At 39.0% G+C, this 21,148-nt stretch overlaps 1 protein-coding gene across 9 annotated transcripts in view; it reads left to right on the forward strand.

Annotated features, from left to right (window-relative positions):
* sytl2a (synaptotagmin-like 2a) overlaps positions 1–21,148 on the forward strand; it is a 123,140-nt gene that overhangs the window by 44,123 nt on the left and 57,869 nt on the right. For all 9 annotated transcript variants that reach the window (XM_087988051.1, XM_087988050.1, XM_087988053.1 and 6 more), the window contains exons 3-6: positions 6,478–6,629; positions 9,097–9,229; positions 15,091–15,163; positions 20,588–20,699. In XM_087988051.1, the coding sequence (XP_087844177.1) occupies positions 6,478–6,629; positions 9,097–9,229; positions 15,091–15,163; positions 20,588–20,699 (470 nt within the window). The remainder of the gene's footprint in view (positions 1–6,477; positions 6,630–9,096; positions 9,230–15,090; positions 15,164–20,587; positions 20,700–21,148) is intronic.

Here is a 21,148-nt window from a genome sequence, read left to right on the forward strand (position 1 = left end):
TTGTCCATTGGGGATGGCTGTTTTAATATGTTTCAGGTGGAAGCTGAAGAAGTGTAACATTGTGAGATTATTCCAGGGTTTGTGGTAGAGTGAGGTGCTGAGGTGCCCATCCTTGATGGAGATTAATGTGTCCAACAATGAGACAGATATTAAAGAGTAGTCCATGGTGAGTTTGATGGTGGGCTAAACTCGTTAATATCATTGCGTAGTTGTTTCAGTGACTTCTCGCCATGGATTCAGATGAAGAAAATGTTATCCGTATACTTGGTGCATAGTGTTGGTTTGAGGTCCTGCATAGGGAAGAAGTCTTGTTTGAACCTGTGCGTGAAAAATATTGGAGTGTAAATTTGGTCCCCATGAATGTTGTGTGTCTGGATGAAGAACTGATTGTCAAAGGTGAAAATGTTGTGGTTGAGGATAAAACAGGTGAGTTGTAGGACGGTGTTCAGAGATTGACATTTGTTGGTGTTGAGTACTAAGGCTTTTGCTGCGAGGCCATCATCATGGAGGATTGCTGGCGTAGAGTGCTGAAACATCCATTGTGATGAGGAATGTTCCTGATTCGACTGGTCTGAGACTGCTGAGTTTCAGTAAGAAATCTGTAGTGTCACGACCGAAGCTGGGCTCTCCTGTACGAATGGATTTCAAGATGCCTTCGACATAGCCAGAAAAGTTCTCACACAGGGTCCCATTGCCTGATACGATGGGACATCCTGGTGTGTTGGCTTTGGATATCTTCGGAAGGCAGTAGAAGTCGCATCTGCGAGAAGAACGTGGGATGAGGGCACATAGGGAACTCAAAGTCTGATCCAAAGCCCTGATCAGTGTGTTTAGTTCACGGGTGTGCTCTTTGGTCAGATCGCCTGGTAGTTGCCTGCAGTATTCCTGGTTGTTCAGTTGTCGGTACACTTCCTTGCAGTAATCTGTTCTATTCTGAATGACAATGGCTCCTCCTTTACCTGCTGGTTTGACGACAATGTTGTAATTGGTTTTGAGAGCATGGATGGTATTGTATTGTGATTCAGTGATGTTTTCCTCTATCTTATGCTTGCAGCTGATGAATGTATTATAAATAATTAGATTTTAGCTGTCGGTGAACTATGAACGTTGACATATAATTCTATTGTTTAGAATTCTAACTCTCTTGTGAAACCTTCCATCCTCAGTGTCCCTAGCTGCAGATTTAGCTGAAATGATCATTTTGCTTATCAGGATTTGCTATTTGTTGATGTCTCTTCTCCAAGTTTCATGGAGATACACGGAGTGATTTGTTCATAAATTGTAAACTCTCTTAGCTGCTGCTTAAAAGCTATAGCTTGCAGGAACTGGTGAGGAAAATTAAATTGGTTTTCTTCAAGCTTTAGTTTTTTTAAATCAAATTGAGAGAGCAATGCTATCTCTCTCTTCTTGGAGGTCTGAAAGTCTCTGACAGTATCGTTCATGTTCACAAGCTGTTCTACTACCTAGGACCGAATCTCTCTCCTCTTCATTGCCATCAGTCAAAACTCTACAAACCAATCAGGTAGTTGTTTTCGACTGTATCTCGCTTTGAGTCAATGTCTGGTGCCAACTCATCCACAGTATCCTTCCCCCACTGCCTGAACAAGCAGTATTTCAAACAGTACTTAGAATAAGTGTTCGTGACTTGCTTTTTTAAAAAAAAGGCAGCAATCCGTTTGACAATCTCTGGCTTTTAAAATAGTCCTTTTTCCATTTCAGTCTGCAATGAAAAATATAGAAAAGTACGGTGTTTACAAATTTGAAGAAAAAATTCTAGGCAGGAGACTGGGGATCGATTTTCTGTTGTTTGATATAGAACTAACTGACACACAGGGCTTGGGTTTAATGTCTCACCTTTGTCAGGGCAGTGGAAATTACTGTGGTTTTTCAGGTTTCTGATTGGAAGAATGTTATTTAATCATCATGACTACTTCAATTAGCATGTTTGCTTTCTCACTGTTCAACCACTAGAAATATCACTGGTCCTTTTGAGAAATCTGAAACATATCTCGCTGCATCATTGACAGAAGAGTTATTGAACATCTTCACAAAGTTACTTTTAAAAATAGGATTAGACCTTAGACTTGCATAGTCCTCATTGGAGTTAAGTGTTTCAAATTACAACAACATGTGTTAATGTAATGCCTTTAAATTATGTATTCTAAATGATTTTTTAATCCTTCATGGGGTGTGGGTGTAGCTGGCCTAATATTGCCTAATATATATAAATTATGAACAGTTGAGGCCTCCACACTGTTCCCTTTGGCGCATCACTTCTTACAGTTTGCCAACCCAAAATGTTGGGCTAACTGTCCCTTGATTGGATTGGCTTACTCAGGCTATTTCAGAGGGTGGTTAAGAGTCAACCACATTGCTGTGAGTCTGGAGTTACATGTAGGTTGGACCAGGTAAGGACAATAGATTTCCAACTGAGTATGAGGCATTATTTCAAAAATGCATTATTTTAAAAGCATTGAAATAATCTTAGTTGTGGTAGAGTCAAATAAAGTTTACATGTTTTCCCACCTTCAAGTGTATAAAGTGATTTGTGGTTTACCTCTTCCAATGCAACTTGCTTTACATTGACTTAATGTAATATATTCGAGGAAAATATGCTGGGTTAATTGGAAGCAATCTAAAGTAAAGTTAGCTACAATCATTATAAAGAATGTTTTCAATAACTACTCATTACATCCTAATGTAATAATGTCTTGGCATTGAGTATGTTAGATTCAGTTAAAATGTAAGATTCCATTGTGTAGGAGCAAGGCCTTTACAAAGCTCAGTAAAATTGCAACTGTTTGAATGATTATTTGCAGCTTTATAACTTGATAAATGCCAGAGATCAATAAAAACTAAGTATCAATAAAAACTAAGTATCAATTGCTGGACCTAGTTCAGCAAATGATTTTTTTTTTGTCAAACATTACAAATTCACATTTACTGCTGCAAACTGTGGCTTTTTTTTCAAAATGTGCTCTTGATCCTAAGATACTTTCAAAACCTGATTTTTCCAGCTACATTTGATGTTGACTTTTTCTTTTTATAATACCCCTGTGGAAGAGGTTTACATTCTCCAAATGCTTTGTTTTGTGTGGAATTTGTCTTGGGTTTAATTGGAAATGGGGTGAATCATGACAATAAAATGACATTGTATTCTCTAAGTGCTTAAAATATCTGAAATGAGGAAGTCTATCTGAAAATTGCTTCGTTCTCAAAGGTGCTGGATACATTATCCATTGTCTAAACAAACTTGCATAACATGTTGTGGATTTGGCATCATCTGATATATAACACCTTTTAAAATATGTTGCTGCAATAAAAAAAAGCTTTGAGCTGAATTTAGAGGATGTGGTGCTGATTCTTGCATCAGCCCCAGAAGCAGTCGGCATTACTGCACAGGAGAAATGTGACCAACTACCTGCATTCAGGCGATGCCCAGTCAATTACTAGCCTAGAGCCATGGGGATGGGTCACAAAGTGCTGATCACCCGATACCAAATCTATATTCAGTCCTTCTTTAAATGTTACAAACAGCAAAGCAGAAAGACACTGCTCTAGAGTGGAGCCCTTCAATGTGAAGGCTCATCAGTGCATGTTGTAGGAATCTCAGAGAAGGAGGAGTGTTGAATCCAACACCAGGATTATGGTTTCATTACAAAGTCAAGTAAACTGTCAGGATGGTGCAGGGTCTAGATTAGAGTGGTGCTGGAAAAGCACAGCAGCTCAGGCAGCATCTGAGGAATAGGAAAATCAGGAATAGAGGCAGGGTGCCTGCAGTATACCCCTAGTGGTGCGGTCTGTTTGGAGGTGGCGGAAATGTCATCTGATATATTTCCCTCCCCACCCATTTTCGCTTTCCGCAAAGACCATTCCCTCTGTGACTACCTGGTCAGGTCCACGTCCCCAAAAAACCCACCTTCCCTTCTTGGCACCCTCCCCTGCCACCACAGGAATTGCAAAACCTGTGCCCACCCCTCCTCCCTCGCCTCTATCCGAGGCCCCAAAAGAGCCTTCCACATCCATCAAAGTTTCACCTGCACATCCACCAATATCATTTGTTGTATCCGTTGCTCCCGATGAGGTCTCCTCTACATCGGGGAGACTGGACGCCTCCTAGCAGAGCGCTTTAGGGAACATCTCCGGGACATTCTCACCCACCAACCAACCCCACCGCCCCGTGGCCCAACATTTCAACTCCCCTCCCACTCTGCCTAGGACATGCAAGTCCTGTGCCTCCTCCACCGCCGCTCCCTCACCACCCGACGCCTGGAGGAAGAACGCCTCATCTTCTGCCTCGGAACACTTCAACCCCAGGGCATCAATGTGGATTTCACCAACTTCCTCATTTCCCCTTCCCCCACCTCACCCCAACTCCAACCTTCCAGCTCAGCACCGTCCCCATGACCTGTCCTACTTGCCTATCTTCCTTTCCACCTATCCACTCCACCTTCCTCTCTGACCTATCACCTCCATATCCACTCCACCTTCCTTTCTGACCTATCACCTCCATATCCACCCTCATTCACCCATTGTACTCTGTGCTACTTTCTCCCCACCCCCACCCCCCTCTCATTTATCTCTTCACTCTGCAGGCACCCTGTCTCTATTCTTGATGAAGGGCTTTTACCCGAAACGTCGATTTTCCTGCTCCTCGGATGCTGCCTGACCTGCTGTGCTTTTCCAGCACCACTCTAATCTAGACTCTGGTTTCCAGCATCTGCAGTCCTTGTTTTTACCAGGATGGTGCAGGGAACACGCCACAGGAGAAAATGCTGGGTTTATAAATTCTCTGCCAGGATGCAAGAGGAAGATGGGAAATTTTTTTTCCCCACGAGCAAAAAGAACAGACAATCTTGTCTGACCAAAGTTGCCTGGTCAGAGGTTGTAGAGGAGGACAGCAGCCATGAGGCCAAACAATTCTTCTGCAGTGCTGCAAATGTGTCAATCATCTCCGTTCTGCAAGAAAGATCCAAGATGGTGGCAGAGTACAGCACTCCAGCCGGAACTCATCCACTTTGTGTTCCTTTCTTGTTCTCTCCTTTCTGTCATTTTCCTCTTCTGCCAGTGGCCTGGAGCAGAGCAGGGGGTGGCCGTTGGAACAGGGATGGTGGCGAGCAGGCTGCAATGGACTGACACCGGGGACACCAGAGCAAGGATGGCGACTGGTTGGGAACCAGTGGAGCCTGGTCAGACAACGAGGAAGTCCTTTAGAGAAAGACTGCAATGACTATCTTTTTAGCTTTACTTCTTATTTTCCTAATTTATATTATGTATATCTGTAAAATAGTTTTTCCTTTATTTTCTCTATTTGTAGCTAAGATTTGTATCTAAGATGACACTGTGTGTTGACGACCATCTCCACTTTTCACTGTACTCCTGTTCTTTGTAACTTGAGGACATGTGACAATAAACATAATTCTAATTTGAAAGTCCTATATTCCATTCAAGTCATAGGGGATTGTATATAGCAATGTAGGATGGAAAGCTCCATGGAGACGAAGTGACCAATTCAAGCTGACAAGGAGAGCACCCCCACTGCTACATGATGCATATTACCTTCAGTGTAAGAGACAGACCTCTAGTTTTGCTTACCACCACTCTGCAGCTTAAGAGCAAATGTATGGAGAAGGTATTTCGGAGTCCACACACCATGTTGTCTGTCCAAACTGGGAGACTCCTGTTGTATGTTTTGGAATGCCAGCCACTGTCGACTAATGGTTCATGTCTCAGAGTTCTCTTCCAAAGTTTCTTGGCAATCAAAGGTAGAAGTAATTGTTTTGATTTATTTAACCTTTTTCCAAAACTTTTGTCTCCTTTAAATGAATACCATTGATTTCCAAAGTTGTTCCAAGTAAAATCATATTGCATTTGTCGCTTTATGAATATTTTGAAGAAGTAATCAGTCATATTGCATATTTAAACTGTGCTTACTTAAGTTTGAGATTGCTGGTATTAATTTAGAGTCACTGTTTCTCTGGCTGCTCATGTACTGTTAGGGTTTTTTAATGGACCTCTGGTTAGCTTTAAACATATTTTTGCATGTTCTTTTTCCAGATGAGTATCTTTTTTCCTTTCCAGTCAAGGAGATTATTTTGATCCTCATTCTCACTGTTTTAAAATGTGCTTATTCATTTAGGGACTGGTTTGCTTTGTCTAAACTTGTTTGTTTTTGATATGTATTTGCATACTCAGCATTACCTTTGTAAAGATATTGAATTGCACTTCAGATGTCAAAAAGCATGATTTCTCTCCACTTATGTGCTATTTCATTTTCTTGTTTCATATAATTCAGTGTTTTTAAAGTCCTGAGTGTTAGAAATTTTAGCTTCACTGTTGCTTATCATTTTCTGTTAAGCAGACATGACCCCAGAGATAAAGGAAATATGGGGGAAAACAAAATGAATTTCATACCCTCAAATGTGCATAGTTAATGGTCAACAAAATAATGAATACTTTTATTTCTCCTCCCCTCAGACATGTGCAAGAATCAGTTAAAAATGAAGTTCAGTGCAAGAATATGACTGGCGAGTGGTTTTACAAAGCCAAGGCCAAAAGGCACAAAGACACATTACACGGAGCTGAGTTAATCAAAGCATCCATGCGGAAAAAGAAACCCATGACTATCTGTAGGTTTGCTTGATTTACTGATGTAATGATCTCTCTTTCTTGCCCAGCAACTGACGAGCTGAGTATACCAGAGCATGGGTTAGGAAAAGTCCACTTGGACCCATAGAAGTGTACTTTGAGCCTTTATATCAAATTCATAAAGGTCTGGATATTACAGTCCCAAAAGTGGTGAATGCTGAGAAATTCACTACCAATGAGGGCCACAGTGATACAGCAACTTCTGGGGAACCCACAGGCTTAAATATAGAATGTAGTGTGCCTAAACATGTTCCAGAGCAATCTAATGTTGCCTGGACCTGTTATTCATTGGGCTGACTTAGCACTTGTATTTAGTTTTGATTTTTGTTTGCTGCTCCTCGCAGCCTCAGAGTTCCAATCATTAGAATCTCTGCATTTAGTTTGATATAAAGCATTCTTCCTCCAATTCCACACCCCCAGGTAGGGTGTGGGTGTGAGGGGGTGGGGAGGGAGCTACTGTCAGAACATTCTGCACCTAAACCATGCTGGGTCTAATATTTTTGAGTTGCATAACTCGGGTAGCAGAAAGAGCTTTAAACTAAACAAGTAGTATGGGTTCAAGCTGAGCTGGATTTACCAAAACAAGGGGTAGAGTCCAGGAAAATATAAAGATCAGAGAATGGCAGGAAGGCACAGCCAAAAGAAAATCTAAGAATAACCAAGAGTCCTAGCTAGATCTTACAAAGATAATGAAAATCAAAACTAAAGATTCTTACTTCATTATGAATGCTACGTACATTCAGAAGTTAACCAAGTTAATAGTACACATAAATAAATATGATCTAATTGATGATGAATAGGTTTGTGTTTTGAATATTGAGTATATCGCCCTCAAGAAGAATTGGAAGCTGGGTAAAGGTAGCAATGCTAATGAAGGATGGCATTGGTACAATGGTTAGAGATGGCCTTGGTTCAGATGATTTAGGATGTTGATCAGTTAGGCAGGAGTGAGGGCTATTAGAGGAAAGAAATCACTAGTCTGAGCAGTCTACAGGCTGCTGAACTAACCAAAATGTAGGATAATGTGTACAAGAAGAAATATTGGGTGTTTGTGATAAAGGGATGGCAGTTAATCATGGGTGATTTTAATTTACTTAAACTTTAAATGCTTTTGAGAAAGTTTCTTAGAGGTGCCTGTTCTGGAATAGACCAGAGAGCAGTTTATATTAGACTTGACAATGTAACCGGCTTCACTTGGAGTAAAGGCGACGACTATAATATAATTCGATTTTCAATTTGAAAGGGAGAAAACTGGGTACAAGATGAGGAACTTAAATGTGAAGTTGTCCATTCATGACAGGAAGAATAAAAAAGCAGAGTATTAATTAAACGGAGAATGACTGCAAAATTTCAAGATGCAGAGGGATCTAGTTGTTCTAGTGGATGAAACACAAAACATTATACAGGTATAGCATGTAATTAATAACACCAAAGGAATAATATCCTTTATCAGGAGATGAATTGAACATAAATATAAGGAAGTTATGCCTCAGTTATACAGGGGCATTTGTGAGATGACATTTTAAAAACTTTTGTGCTGCATTGATTTTGTTAAAGGAAGGATATAAATACGTTGAATGTGTTTGTGAGGAGGTTTACTGGATTGATACCTGGTTTGAGTGGGTTGTCTTGTGAGGACAGACTGGGCTTGTTTCCATTGGAGAGGTGACTTGTTTGAAATCTGTTTGATCATGACAGTCTGGTCAAGATGGATGTGAAAATGGTGAGTTCAGAACTCTGAGACACTTGTAAGAATAGGAGTTGACCTATTAGAACAGAGTTCAGAGAGTTTGAAATTTTGATACTCTCTGCCTCAGTTGGTGGAGGTGGGTTAATTGAACATTTTAAAGGTGGAGATAGATTCTTGTTGGCCAAGTGAGTAAATGGGAATGTAGAATGTAAAACACATATCAGCCATGGATCTTATCGAGGGCCTGAGGGGCTGTATTTTCTAGGTTTCATATGTTCCTAAGCCAGGGAAATGAACAGAAAATGTTTCCAAATTTAAAATAATTCATCTAGCTATGCAACATGTCAGGCACATTCTTTGTGGACCTCAATAGGTGGAGAAGCCACAGGTAGCAAGATCAGCAAAGCTTCAAAGCTCGAATTAGTGAGAACTCTTGTAAAGACCGCAAAAATAAAGGGAGACTTCCTGATGAAATCAAATTTTAAGTGGAGGGGTACTGTATCACTGCAGTCATCTGTATGTGTGAGGAAAAAACATGAAAGTAGGAAAAAATATGCTACAGTTTTAAAAAATACATTCAGTTCCCCCCCTCCACCACAGTAAAGACCTGCTATGATACTGCAGCTCTGATATTGCTGATTTTTTAAAAAGTGAAATGCCCTCTTCATTTCTTGCTAATATATTTATCCTCAATTGACTTATAACTTACCTAAGCTGTCATTATATTTCACTGAATAAATCCCAATTTTCACTCACAGATGAACGGCTCCAGTCCAAGGAATTAAAAGAGAATTCCAAGAGCTTCATGAATAACATTGAAAAAAGTGTTTATGTATCTCCTGAACTTTCTGTTTTTCTAGAAGAACCAAAGTTGGAAGATCCTCACACAAGGTATTTTCTACAAGGTATTCTCTACAATTTGATGCAAACTACCTCTGCTGGAGTCAGTGGACACGTTCTAGTGTAGCAAAGCATTGTAGCTAACATTTCAGTTTCTAGATTTCTATTTTATTTGCTTTTCTGTATGACATGAATTTTCGAGGTGGATGGCAAACATAATTTTTTTGAAAATAAAGTCCATTTGAAATTTTTGAGTAATCATCGATGTGAGTCTAAATTAAACCTGACCTGAAGTTTTATATTCCAAATCAGCGGAGGCATTATTTTGAATTATAATTTCAGGGCAAGTAGTTTGTTAAAGGATTATTTATCCCATAATGGAGATATTCCATCTTGAGTGTATTGGAGTAGTTTCTGTTGAAGAGTTGTGGTCCTTTTGCAAATGACAATCCTTGTACTTTGTTTGCTACCTCTAGTTGCCTATGTTACTTGCAAAGGTGCTTTGAGGTAATTTGCTGCCAATAATCTTCCTCCTCTTTGCTTTTACCTTGATTGTATCTTATTGGTAGAGGATATGCCACCACAGAGTATCTGCAAAAGAGCAAATGTTCCTGGATAGATTCATTTAGTAGTGCGGTAAAATGTGAGGAGGAAAGTATAGATTATAGGATAATTATAGATGGGCTGGTCAGATAATTTGAAACATGGCAAAGGAATTTAATCATGAAAAATGAGAGAGATTGTAGTTTGGGTAGATTCACAATGCAAGAGAATACGTAATAAATGGTAGGACCCTAGGAAGTACAAAGGATCAGACTGATTTCTGTGTGCGTGTCCACAGATCCTTGAAAGCGATGGGATGAGTGGGTGAAGTGGTTAAGGAAGCATATGGGACACTACTTTACTTGTTGAGGCACTGAACATAAGAGCAGGTTATGGTTGAACTTTGTAAATATTTCTTAGGAGAAAATGAGGGCTGCTGATGCTGGAGATCAGAGTTGGAGTGTGGTGCTAGAAAAGCACAGCTGGTCAGGCAGCATCCAGGAATGATGAAGGCCTAATGTCTGAAATATCATTCATGGATGCTGCCTGACCGACTGTAACTTTTCCAGCCTCACACTCTTCGAAAATATTTGTTAGACCACAATAGTTAATAGTGTATACATTTCTGGACGTTACATTGTAATATGAAAGCATTTGCATTAGAAAGGATCTGGAGGAGATTCAGTAGGATGTTGACAGAACTGGAGAATCTCAGCTGTGAAGTGAGACTAGATAGGCAGAAGTTCTTTTTCTTAGAGCAGGGAAGGTTAGAGGGGGTATCTGATTGAAGTGTACAACATTAGGAGGTGGGTAGATGGGAAGAAGCTTTTCCCCTTAGTAGAGGGACCAGTAATCTTGAAAAACCTTTAAGGTACAGAGCAGGAGTCTAGAGTGAGGTTAAAGGAACATTTATTTTCCACCCTGAGTGTGGAAATCTGAAACTCATTACCTGAAAGGGTGGAAGAGGCAGGAACAAACAGAGAATGCTGGAGAAACTTTGCAGGATTTGCAGCATCTGTGGAGAGTGAAATTGAGTTAATGTTTTCGGTCCAATATGACTTGCCTTCAGAATTGAAGAAGTGTTAAATTGGATTTGAAATGTGACCATTCTCCATAGATGCTGCTAATCCTGCTGAGCTTCTGCAGCATTCTGTGCTTCTTTCAGACTTCTGGTATCTGCAGTACTGTGCTTTCTTTTAGTAGCAGTACAGTGGGCGGCACGTTAGCACTGCTGCCTCACAGCGCCAGAGACCCGGGTTCAATTCCCGCCTCAGGCGACTGACTGTGTGGAGTTTGCACGTTCTCCCCGTGTCTGCGTGGGTTTCCTCCGGGTGCTCCGGTTTCCTCCCACAGTCCAAAGATGTGCAGGTCAGGTGAATTGGCCATGCTAAATTGTCCGTAGTGTTAGGTAAGGGGTAAATGTAGGGGTATGGGTGGGTTGCGCTTCGGCGGGTTGGTGTGGACTTGTTGGGCCGAAGGGCCTGTTTCCACACTGTAATGTAATCATAATGTAATTATAATGTTTTAACCGGTAAGACATAAACTTAAGTCAGAATTTTGGAAAACTAGACTAGTTGTAGGGAGAGAAAGGACTATTTTGTGATACTTGTTGAGAACAATAGACAGGGATTCAAAAGTAAAGTTGTGGTGGTGTAATACCTTTTTGAGGTTTGGTTGGTTTATTATTACTGTGTAGGGACATTGTAGTACTGCCTTCTATTGACTAGAAATTCAAATGTTCCTGATATCATAGTGTATCTTTCACATAGTGTTTCTAATGCATCTCTAACTTGCTCATGGAGAATGGGGTGGGGGTGTGGGGGGAAATCATCCAGACCACAGAATACTTTCCCACATTGAGTGAAAATCAAATTATAGGTCAAACTGGACCACTTTGAGATAGTGCAGAGCATTATCAGCCAGCATTGGGAGGACGTTGTCAGAGAAATTACTTTATAGTAAAATTAAAATGTAGAAATTGACTATTTGCACAAAAATGGCATAAGGTGGCACTTTGGGAGCACATTGAACTGATTATGTTTAGATTGAGCGTGTGGTGCTGGAAAAACACAGCAGGTCAGGCAGCATCCAAGGAGCAGGAGAGTCAACGTTTCGGGCAAAAGCCCTTCAAACACGACTCTCCTGCTCCTCGAAATCTGGCTGACCCGCTGTGTTTTTCTAGCACCACACTGTCGACTCCAATCTGCAGTCCTCGCTTTTGTCTGATTATGTCTAGGTGTATAAATTAGAGACCTTGTAAATAAATAATGATTTCAGAATTGTAAAGCAACATTTAATTCAAAACTTAATTTCAAGGAGGCTACAATGAGTTAAATTAGTATTCATGTTAGCGATTTAGATAATCAACACAGCTTTTTTGTTTAGGTGGGGTGGTAGCTGGTATGTATCAACAACTAACTACCAAGTCTATATAGAAGCCATTGTCAGACAGAACCTGGTAGATCTAGGTTGGGTATGTTCATATCAAAACATGCTCCTTGATATTTAACTATATGTTAGTGCTTCGTACAAGTCGAGTATTGAGTGTGCACAACACATAGCAATTTTTAAAAATACTGAACATATAAAAAAGGGCAAATTTGTTAGTGTTTAACTTAATAGGAGCTGGCAGACGAGAGCAGAGATTAGCACATTGTTGTTTCTACTTGCAAGATATAGTCAAAGTCTATCTAAACAGACTGAGTGAAGTTCCATTTCCCTCAAGGCTCTATGGGGGAAGGGATAATGAAAATGAGAGCACGGTACAGCATGTAGGACTGCTTGTGCCAACATTGTATAAATGTTTTGGAGTTTTTCTTCAATGCCCCTTTTTTCCACTTTGATATCAGCTTTTAATCACACTTCCTTTCAGACAGCTTATTCTGGATCATAACAAAATGTTTTTCTTTTAAAAAGAAAAAATCTTGCCACCTTAACTTTTGTTTTTTTTGTCAATAACTTTAAATCTTTTGTCCTTTGGTTATTGATCCATATGATACAGCAAAAAAAAACAGTTTCTCATTTCCTGTATCAAAACCCTTAATGATTTTAAACACTTCAGTTAAGTTGGCCGTTGATATTCTTTGCTCAAAAAGGACAGCCTCAACTTCTTTAACCTTTCCACATAACCAAGACCTTCCATACCTGTAGGGAATTCGAGTAAATCTCTTCAGTATCTCTTCAAGGCTGAAACATCACTTCAGAAATGTGGGGCCTGGAACTGGGTATAATAAAACTGCCCTAATCGGTTATTTTATTTAATGTAGCTTGCTTCTGCATCTGATGCATTTGTACATTTTAATCATAAAACTAAGTAATTTTTGAGTTTATGTTAACTGTCTCTCAACATATTCTTCTCTCACCATAAATTTCATCCATCTGTTTCTGTTCCTCCTTTAAAATTATACCCTTTAGCTTATATTGCCCATTCTCATTCTTTCTACCAAATTGAATCACTTCACTCTGCCTATATTAAATTGAAAATGCAATTTCTCTGCCCATTTTATCAGTCTGAGTCCTGCTTTAGTCTGTAACTGTTGTTCTTTATTGCCCACTATATTTAATATTTGTGAAATTTGAAATTATGTGCTGTATTTCCCAATAGTGGACATTAAAATATAACAAAAAGAATATGGTCCTAATACTCAACAAACATTGTACAAGTTTATTAAAGAGCAAGACAGCAACTAGAGCAAAAGTAGGAACCCTTAAAGATGAATGAGGTCATCTTTTTGTTCAACCTCAGGAGGTGGAAGTGATATTAAATGAATACTTTGCAGAGTTTTTAACTGTGGGTAAAGAAATGGAGGCGAGAGAGCTCAGAAATAAATATTGATGTTTTGAGTTATTGAGTTATAAGGGAATACTGGATAGGCTGAAACTTTTCTCACTGGAGTATACGAATTTGAGGGATAACCTTATTGAGATTTTTTAAATCATGAGGGGTATAGATAAGGTGAATGGCAGATGTCTTTTCCCTCAGCTGGATGATTTCAAGACTAAGGGGGGCATATTTTTCAGGCGAGAGGAGAAAGATTTAAAAAAGACATGAGGGCAGGTTTATTTTAAGAGTGGTTTGAATGTGGAATGAACTTCCAAAGGAAGTGGTGGATGCGGGTACAGTTATAACGTTTAAAAGATATTTGGATAAGTAAATGAAAAAGAAATGTTTGAGGGATATGGGTTAAGTGCAGACAGGTGGGACTGATCTAGTGTGGGATTATGGTCAGCATGGACTGGTTGGACCAAAGGGCCAGTTTCTGGGCTGAACACTCTGACTTTGACTTACCCGTGAAGACTCCAGTGAACAAATCTGAAACATGATACTGTTGTTTAAAATTGTAATTTCCAGTGTCCTGTTTGGATGAAATTTTTATAGCAATAACTAATCTGCAGTATTTTTAGTGTTTGATTTTATTTGTGGCGCATAATTAGTAGCAGACACGTTGATGCACAGATCTTAGAAATTACATTCTTTGAACTTTTTGAGATGGATTGAACTACAGCTCTTGGTTAAATAATGAATCAAAAATAGAGTGCTGGAGAATCACAGCAGGTCCAGCAGTACCTGTAGAGAGAAAAACAGTTAATATTTAGAGTCCAGTGACACTGCATCAGAACGGATTCAAAATGTTAACTCTATTCTCTTTATCGGTGTGCCAGACCTGCTGTTTTTCCAGCAGTCTATTGTTGATTCAGATTTCCATAATCCACAACTTTCATGTTGATTTAACTTGGTTAAATAATGCTTGCTTGCTTTTCTCATGACACCAAACAAGTTAGGTGAGCTTATTGTTAGTCATGGGTATGATTTCATAACTCGGTATTCAAACAGAACTCCCAGTAAACAAGATTTGTATGACTAAATACAAATGAAGAGTTATCTAAAATGGATAATTCCAGTCATAATTTCATGCTTTTTCTTTTAAGAACTTTAAAGTATAATGGATTGTACATTGCAGGAGTTGGCCAGAGATTTTCCCCATTTTTGGTTTTATGCATGACAACTCACTTTTTGATCAGTAATGTCAGTGCTGATAGAAAGTGATTTTTTTTTGGTGAGGTAACTGGATCCAATTCTGCTACATATGACTGAATATCATTTTGTCATTTGTCCATATTTACACCTGCAGGATGGTTATTGGACATAATATTGGTGAGCAGTAAGTGTCCATAAAATTATCAGAAATCATCAACTTTGGGTGTAGTTGGTTGGGGTGTGTGGGGAGAGGGGAATAGGGAGGAAGAAATAGTTATTCAAAATGCAATAGCTAATTTTGAAAAGTGTGATAAACTAAATTAGATTGCTCAACTCATTTTGGGCCTTCATGGACTGCTCTTTGATAATAAATAAACATTTTTCTTTGCAGTACAACTTTACATAAAAATAACAGCGCTCCTAAACCGCAACCAACACCGAGACAAAGCACTCCATCAGGAAAGGTATGCTTCACTGTAATGGTCCAGACACTGAAGCCTCAAATTTATTATTATTATTAAAAGAAGAAACATGAGTTTGTTTGAACAAAACCGTATTTAGCCTGGGGTGGAAAAAGTAAGCACTGCATTAAAGCTGAATAATGGACCACAGTAGCCAATACTTAGCTTCACATTCTAGGAATTATTTGTTAAGTTTAAGAAATAGTTTCAGACCCAAGCTTTTTTTCATTGTGTGGAATTCATCATGCTATAATTACTGTTACTTAGATAGTGCTTTAAGAGATTAATACTCCTTCTCATTTCAACAGTTTCCTCATTTCATGTCCCTTCACATTATCCCAGCCCCCAGCCTCCAACTTGGCACCATCACCTTTCCTATCTATCCACTTCATCTTCCTGTCCGATCTATCATCTTCTCCCTCACGTTCATCTACCCAGTACATTTTCAGCGACCTTTGACAAACCTCCCCCTCAGCCTCCCCCCCACACCGGCCATTTATCTCTCAGCCCCCCGGCCCACGAGCCTCATTCCTGATTAAGGGCTTATGCCCAAAACATTGATTCTCGTGATCCTTGGATGCTTCCTGACCTGCTGTGCTTTTCCAGCACCACACACTCGACACTGAACTCCAGTATCTGCAGTCCTCACTTTCTACTCATTACATATTATGTCTAAAATAGCCTTTTACTGGTTGGTTCCAAAATGTATTGTTCTAAGAAACCATTCTAAATGTGAACTGATCCTAGGCCAACTTGTCAACATGATTTGTCCAATCTATATGAAGAATCAAATCATTCATGATTATTGCACTAATGTGCTTACAAAGTCACATTATTTTCAATTTCTACCTGTTTACAGTGCAACTATTGTTTAGGAGTCCTGCAGACCAGAGACATTTTCCCCTTCTTTCATATTTTCACGCAATCTGATTCAATTACTTAATCTTCTGCCTCCAGCAGTGTGGAGGTGTCCATAACTGTTGACACTGCACTGGTAATATAGCCTACAAGAATGGCATGCTGTACTGCAAATAACAGTCTATTCCCTTATTAAATTATCCTCTACAATCCTTTTCACATCCTGAATCCACCTCTATCATCAGTCTGCTCATCCATTCTGCAGGCCCTACTCTCCTCTACATAAGCCACAAGAACTCCAACCTGTAGGAGTTAAGGGTCCTTTCTGATCCCACACCTGCTGCACTCAGTCACAACCTTTCATCTGTGACTGAAGAATTTAACTTAGTAGGTATGACTGCTTCTTAGAAAGTACGTCCAAGTAACATTTTCATTGTTTTCTCATGCGTCCAGTGTCCTGATTTCAGACTCTATCTTTTCAACTTTGCATTGAATTTCTTTGATACAGACACTTGCTGTACATGTTGTTGTGGACTGTGTTGGTGTTTAGAAGATCTCTCAGACTGCAACTGGTACACATCATCTGTTTGATGTCTAATTTACTTAACTAGCTAAGCTTTCGGTTTTTAAAATATCGTGTCTAAAGTTTTTAATCTCGGTAATTTAATTTATGAAATGTAATTATATGCTTCTGGTATTAACCATAAATGAACTTAAGACTTAGTTTGTGTTATCAATCCTCTATCATTTTTATATCTCAGGCAGTACCTCTTAACTTCATTTCACCAACTTTCCATACTTCGTAAATTCTCTTGAACACTGGTGAAATGCTTGCTGAAGCTTATCTGTGCTAACACTTTTTAAATATTATTTTAAATCCGTGAAATCATTAATTTCATACACTTTACTACAATTTCTAATTTAGTGAAACAAAAATGCAACACTATATAAGCTGCTAAATATAACTGGATTTCTGTAATTTTGTACATGAATTTTTTCCCCACTTAATATGAACTCTTGATTCAAACATGGTCCATCCTCTCCCCTCATCCTGCTTTGGTTTTGCTCAGGTCTTTATCTCAGGCCTGCTCTGCCACCGTTCTTGATATTACTCTTCAGTCTTGAAGTCCTGCTCCTCCTGAGATATGATCCTCAACAAAACCCCAGTTTAAACTTGTGGACAACATAAATATCTCCTATAGCTAAAATGGAATAAACTATTTTTCTTAAGGGTTGAGATATTCCTTTGTTATAAGTAGACAGGGTGGGGGGATAAGAAACATTTCCTCACAAAATCAGATTTGCAGACTTTGTTTTTATTTAAAATCTCTTCTGTTTCCTGGTTCTTAGTGCACTGTAAAACATAAACGCAGTGTTCGACTGATAGTTTAAATGGATAAACAAAGAACATGTACAATAATTGTTGAACAAATGTTCCATTTAATAAAAGCTTTCTTTTTGTGGAGAATTCAGTGGACTTTGTTTTGGTTTCAATCGGAACACAATTTGTCAATCTGACTTGATGATTTATTAAAATATTGTTTTAAATTTTAAAATGTTTTTGTATAGTGTCAGCTTTGGCTTACAATAGCAAACTTGCCTCTGAGTCTTGTTTGTGGGTTCTGTCAGATTAAAGATAAGGCCATGTCTAATTGGATAAAAAAGTTGCCATTGTCTCAGGGCTGCATTATCATAAGCGAGAGAATCCCCTACAGTGTGGGAAGAGGCCATTCAGCCCATTGAATCTGCATCGACCTGCTAAAGGGCATCACACCTTGACCCAGCACCCCCCCCCCATCCCCATAGCCAACCAAAGAGAGAGACAAGTGGTGGTTAAACCTGGAGATATCACACTTCAGGCTAGGATGAGGTTGAGAAGGAGAGTTCTTCACAATAATCTCAGCAGATACAAGAATTCAACCTGAAATGTTTGTCTCACTCCACATTGCAAACTAGCTGCGCAGACAACTCGGGTAACTGATCCCCTCCAGCTGCATGTATGTTAAGTCTTTGCTTAATGTTGATTAATTTAACACTTTAACAATGTTCAAGTGAAGAAGAATATTATTTAACATTTGCAAACTTTAGGATTGTTTGCCCTGGTTGCACATTTGCAGCATCTTCAGTCTCTTACCCTATTTTGCCCACTGTTTTCTTCATAGTATCTCTTTCATTCTGTTCCTCCTCACCCCTGAGCCTTGTGTGTCAGAATTCCTTTTGCCCTGGTCTTGCTTTCCACCTCTGTTCTTATCTTAGGCCTTCTTAGATTTGTCCTTGCTTTTGCGACCGAGTCTTCTGTTTTTTCCTAATGCTGATCAGTGCAAGTAATCCTGGGTAAAAGAAAATTACTGCGGATGCTGGAATCTGAAACCTAAAGAGAAAATGCTGGAAAATCTCAGCAGGTCTGGCAGCATTTGTAAGGAGAGAAAAGAGCTGGCGTTTCGAGTCTAACTGACCCTTTGCCAAAGCTAAAAAAGGGAGAAATAGGGAGGTATTTACACTAGGCTGAGAGAAGGTGAGTCATGGCTCCAGAAGCAAAGGGAGCAATAAAAAGGTGATAATGACAGTGCATAGAGAGATTATAGGGAGATTAGGATCTGTGAATGACCAAGGCTGAAGTTCAAGGGAGGAGCTATGTGACAAAATATGTGGTGGATGGGGGGGATGGATGAAGCAGAGGCAAAATGGAAAACAGGGGAGAAGGGTAGCAAAGGGGGAAGAGGAGAGGAAAAAGGTGATGAGAGTGTGGGGAGCGAGAGAAAGAGAGACAATCAAGAAATAAGAGGTACAGAACAGTGAGAAAATTATAAAAAAATGATAAAATAAAATTACGGAGTAGAATGAAAACAGAGGGGTCGGGATGGGATAATCATCTGAAGTTGTTGAATTCGATGTAACGTGTCTGGTCGAAGATGAGATGCTGTTCCTCCAGTTTGCGTTGAGCTTCACTGGAACATTGCAGCAGGGCAAGGACAGACATGTGGGCATGGGAGTAGAATTGTGTGTTGAAGTGGCAAGCCACGGGAAGCTCCTAATCTCCCTATAATCTCTCTATTCACCGTCATTATCACCCCTTTATTGCTCCCTTTGCTTCTGGAGCCATGACTCACCTTCTGGAGCCTCGTATAAATACCTCCCTATTTCTCCCTTTTTATTTTAGCTTTGACAAAGGGTCAGTTAGATTCGAAACGCCAGCTCTTTTCTCTCCTTATAGACGCTGCCAGACCTGCTGAGATTGTCCAGCATTTTCTCTTTTGGTTTCAAGTAATCCTGGGACTCCCCTACTACTACCTGCACTGACCATCTCCTGGCACTAGATGGAGCCTGATCTATTTAAAAGTACTGTATTGGTGAGCTTATGAGGGTTTAAAATATTGTATTGTTTTTGGGATGTAGTTATTGAGAGTTGAAATAAATGTAAAATTCTAAAGGAACTGCTAATTAAATACACATTTTAACCAATGAATCAAACAGTTGAGCTCCTCCCTTGAACTTGTTTTTCAAAAACATTTGGCTCAATAAACTGTTTAATAACCTGAGAGCAGAAATATTTTGAGCAATGCTACTTTTTTATGTACAATAACAGAAGTAAACAAATGAATACCAAACTAAATTCAAATAAAAAAGTAATTATGGGGAACACTTAATTATTGATTAATATAACAGCATTGAAGTCTTGAGATAAAAGTTGAATTTTGAAAACTTCCAGGTTTTTTGAATCTATTCTCTTAACTATATATTGAGCAATGAGTATATAATGACTCTTTAATTATTAAAATGTACATGTAATTAATCTTTTTTTAAAAATGAGTATGTTTTGTTCCTGCTTGTGGCAATCCCAAATGTATATCCTCGTGGATCAATTGGAATAATTTTCACAATTTTACTGAATCAAAATCTGTAGTTCTTTTGAATATTTGTACAAGGTTAATTTGTTCTGTGAAGAGCCTGTTTGCTGTAATCTTTCTATGTAATTAAATTCTATGTAATTTCAGTCTTTTCTCTGCACCCTCATTTTATAAAGAATATATGTAGTATGAGTTGGGGACAGGAGCAGGTCATTTGGCCTCGCAAGCATGCTCTACCATTCAATAAAATTGTGGATATTTTGATTCTGGTCTCAATACCACGTTCCTGCCTACCTCCATACTCTTTGACTCCTTTATTAGTCAAGAATCTATGTAAGTCTCCTTTTAAAGATGACTAATCCTGCCTCCACCACTCTCTGGGGAAGGGAGTTTCATAAGCTCATGACCCTCTCAGAAGAAATTTCTCCTCCTCTGCCTGAAATGAGAGAGCCCTTATTTAAAAGTGTTTCCCCTACTTTTCACCTGTCCCAAAAAGAGAAACATCCTGACAGTATCCTGCCTGTCAAGTCTCTTCGGGATATTGTATTTCAAATTAGTTGAGCTGACACTTTTTGAATGTCCTGTATTTGGCCCGATGTATGTTTACAGATAAATTGCCTGCAACCACATTGAATTTGTGTAGCTGTCAACTCCATCTTTGTTTTTGTATATTCGTTCTAACACATTTAATGCACTTAAATTTGTGAACATAATTTTTCAGCAAAGAGAAAATCCTTTCAACAGAACATTTTTGGCAGATGACATTCCAAATGGAGAGAAGAAATCACTGCAATTGGTTGGTACAGAGTCAGTGTCCGTGACTCCTTTAGCAGGTAAATACCAAAGGTCCATTAAGAGAGATTAAGTATTTATGCTGGAGAGAATATATTCTCTTTAAACCACATCCTATTTTCTTAGCTTGGTTCAGAGATTTTCCACAATTGCCAACAGTATTTTCTGAGTTGGTGTGCTTGATATCCATATCTAATGATGGGTGTTGGTTAGGCTACTAGTCTTCATAAATATTCCATAAATGTGAACAGTAGTCATTCAACCATGAATATGAGGTGTTTTAAATATGATTTTAATCTTTTTGCGGCATTGTAGATAGTTATTATTATTACCTAATAGTTGGAATGAGTATTATTCACTTAAAAGATTTTGAATAAACTCTCTTATTTCCTTGGTTATACGATTTACAAAAGGAACTGAAAAACTTTATCTTAAGACCATAAGAAGTTTTCAATGTTTTGAGCATGCTTTACCATACATTCAGATCAAC

This window comes from Chiloscyllium plagiosum, unplaced genomic scaffold, assembly GCF_037043375.1.
Source record: "Chiloscyllium plagiosum isolate Xiang-an unplaced genomic scaffold, Cpla_swu_hap1 HiC_scaffold_6, whole genome shotgun sequence".
Taxonomy (NCBI): Eukaryota; Metazoa; Chordata; class Chondrichthyes; order Orectolobiformes; family Hemiscylliidae; genus Chiloscyllium; species Chiloscyllium plagiosum.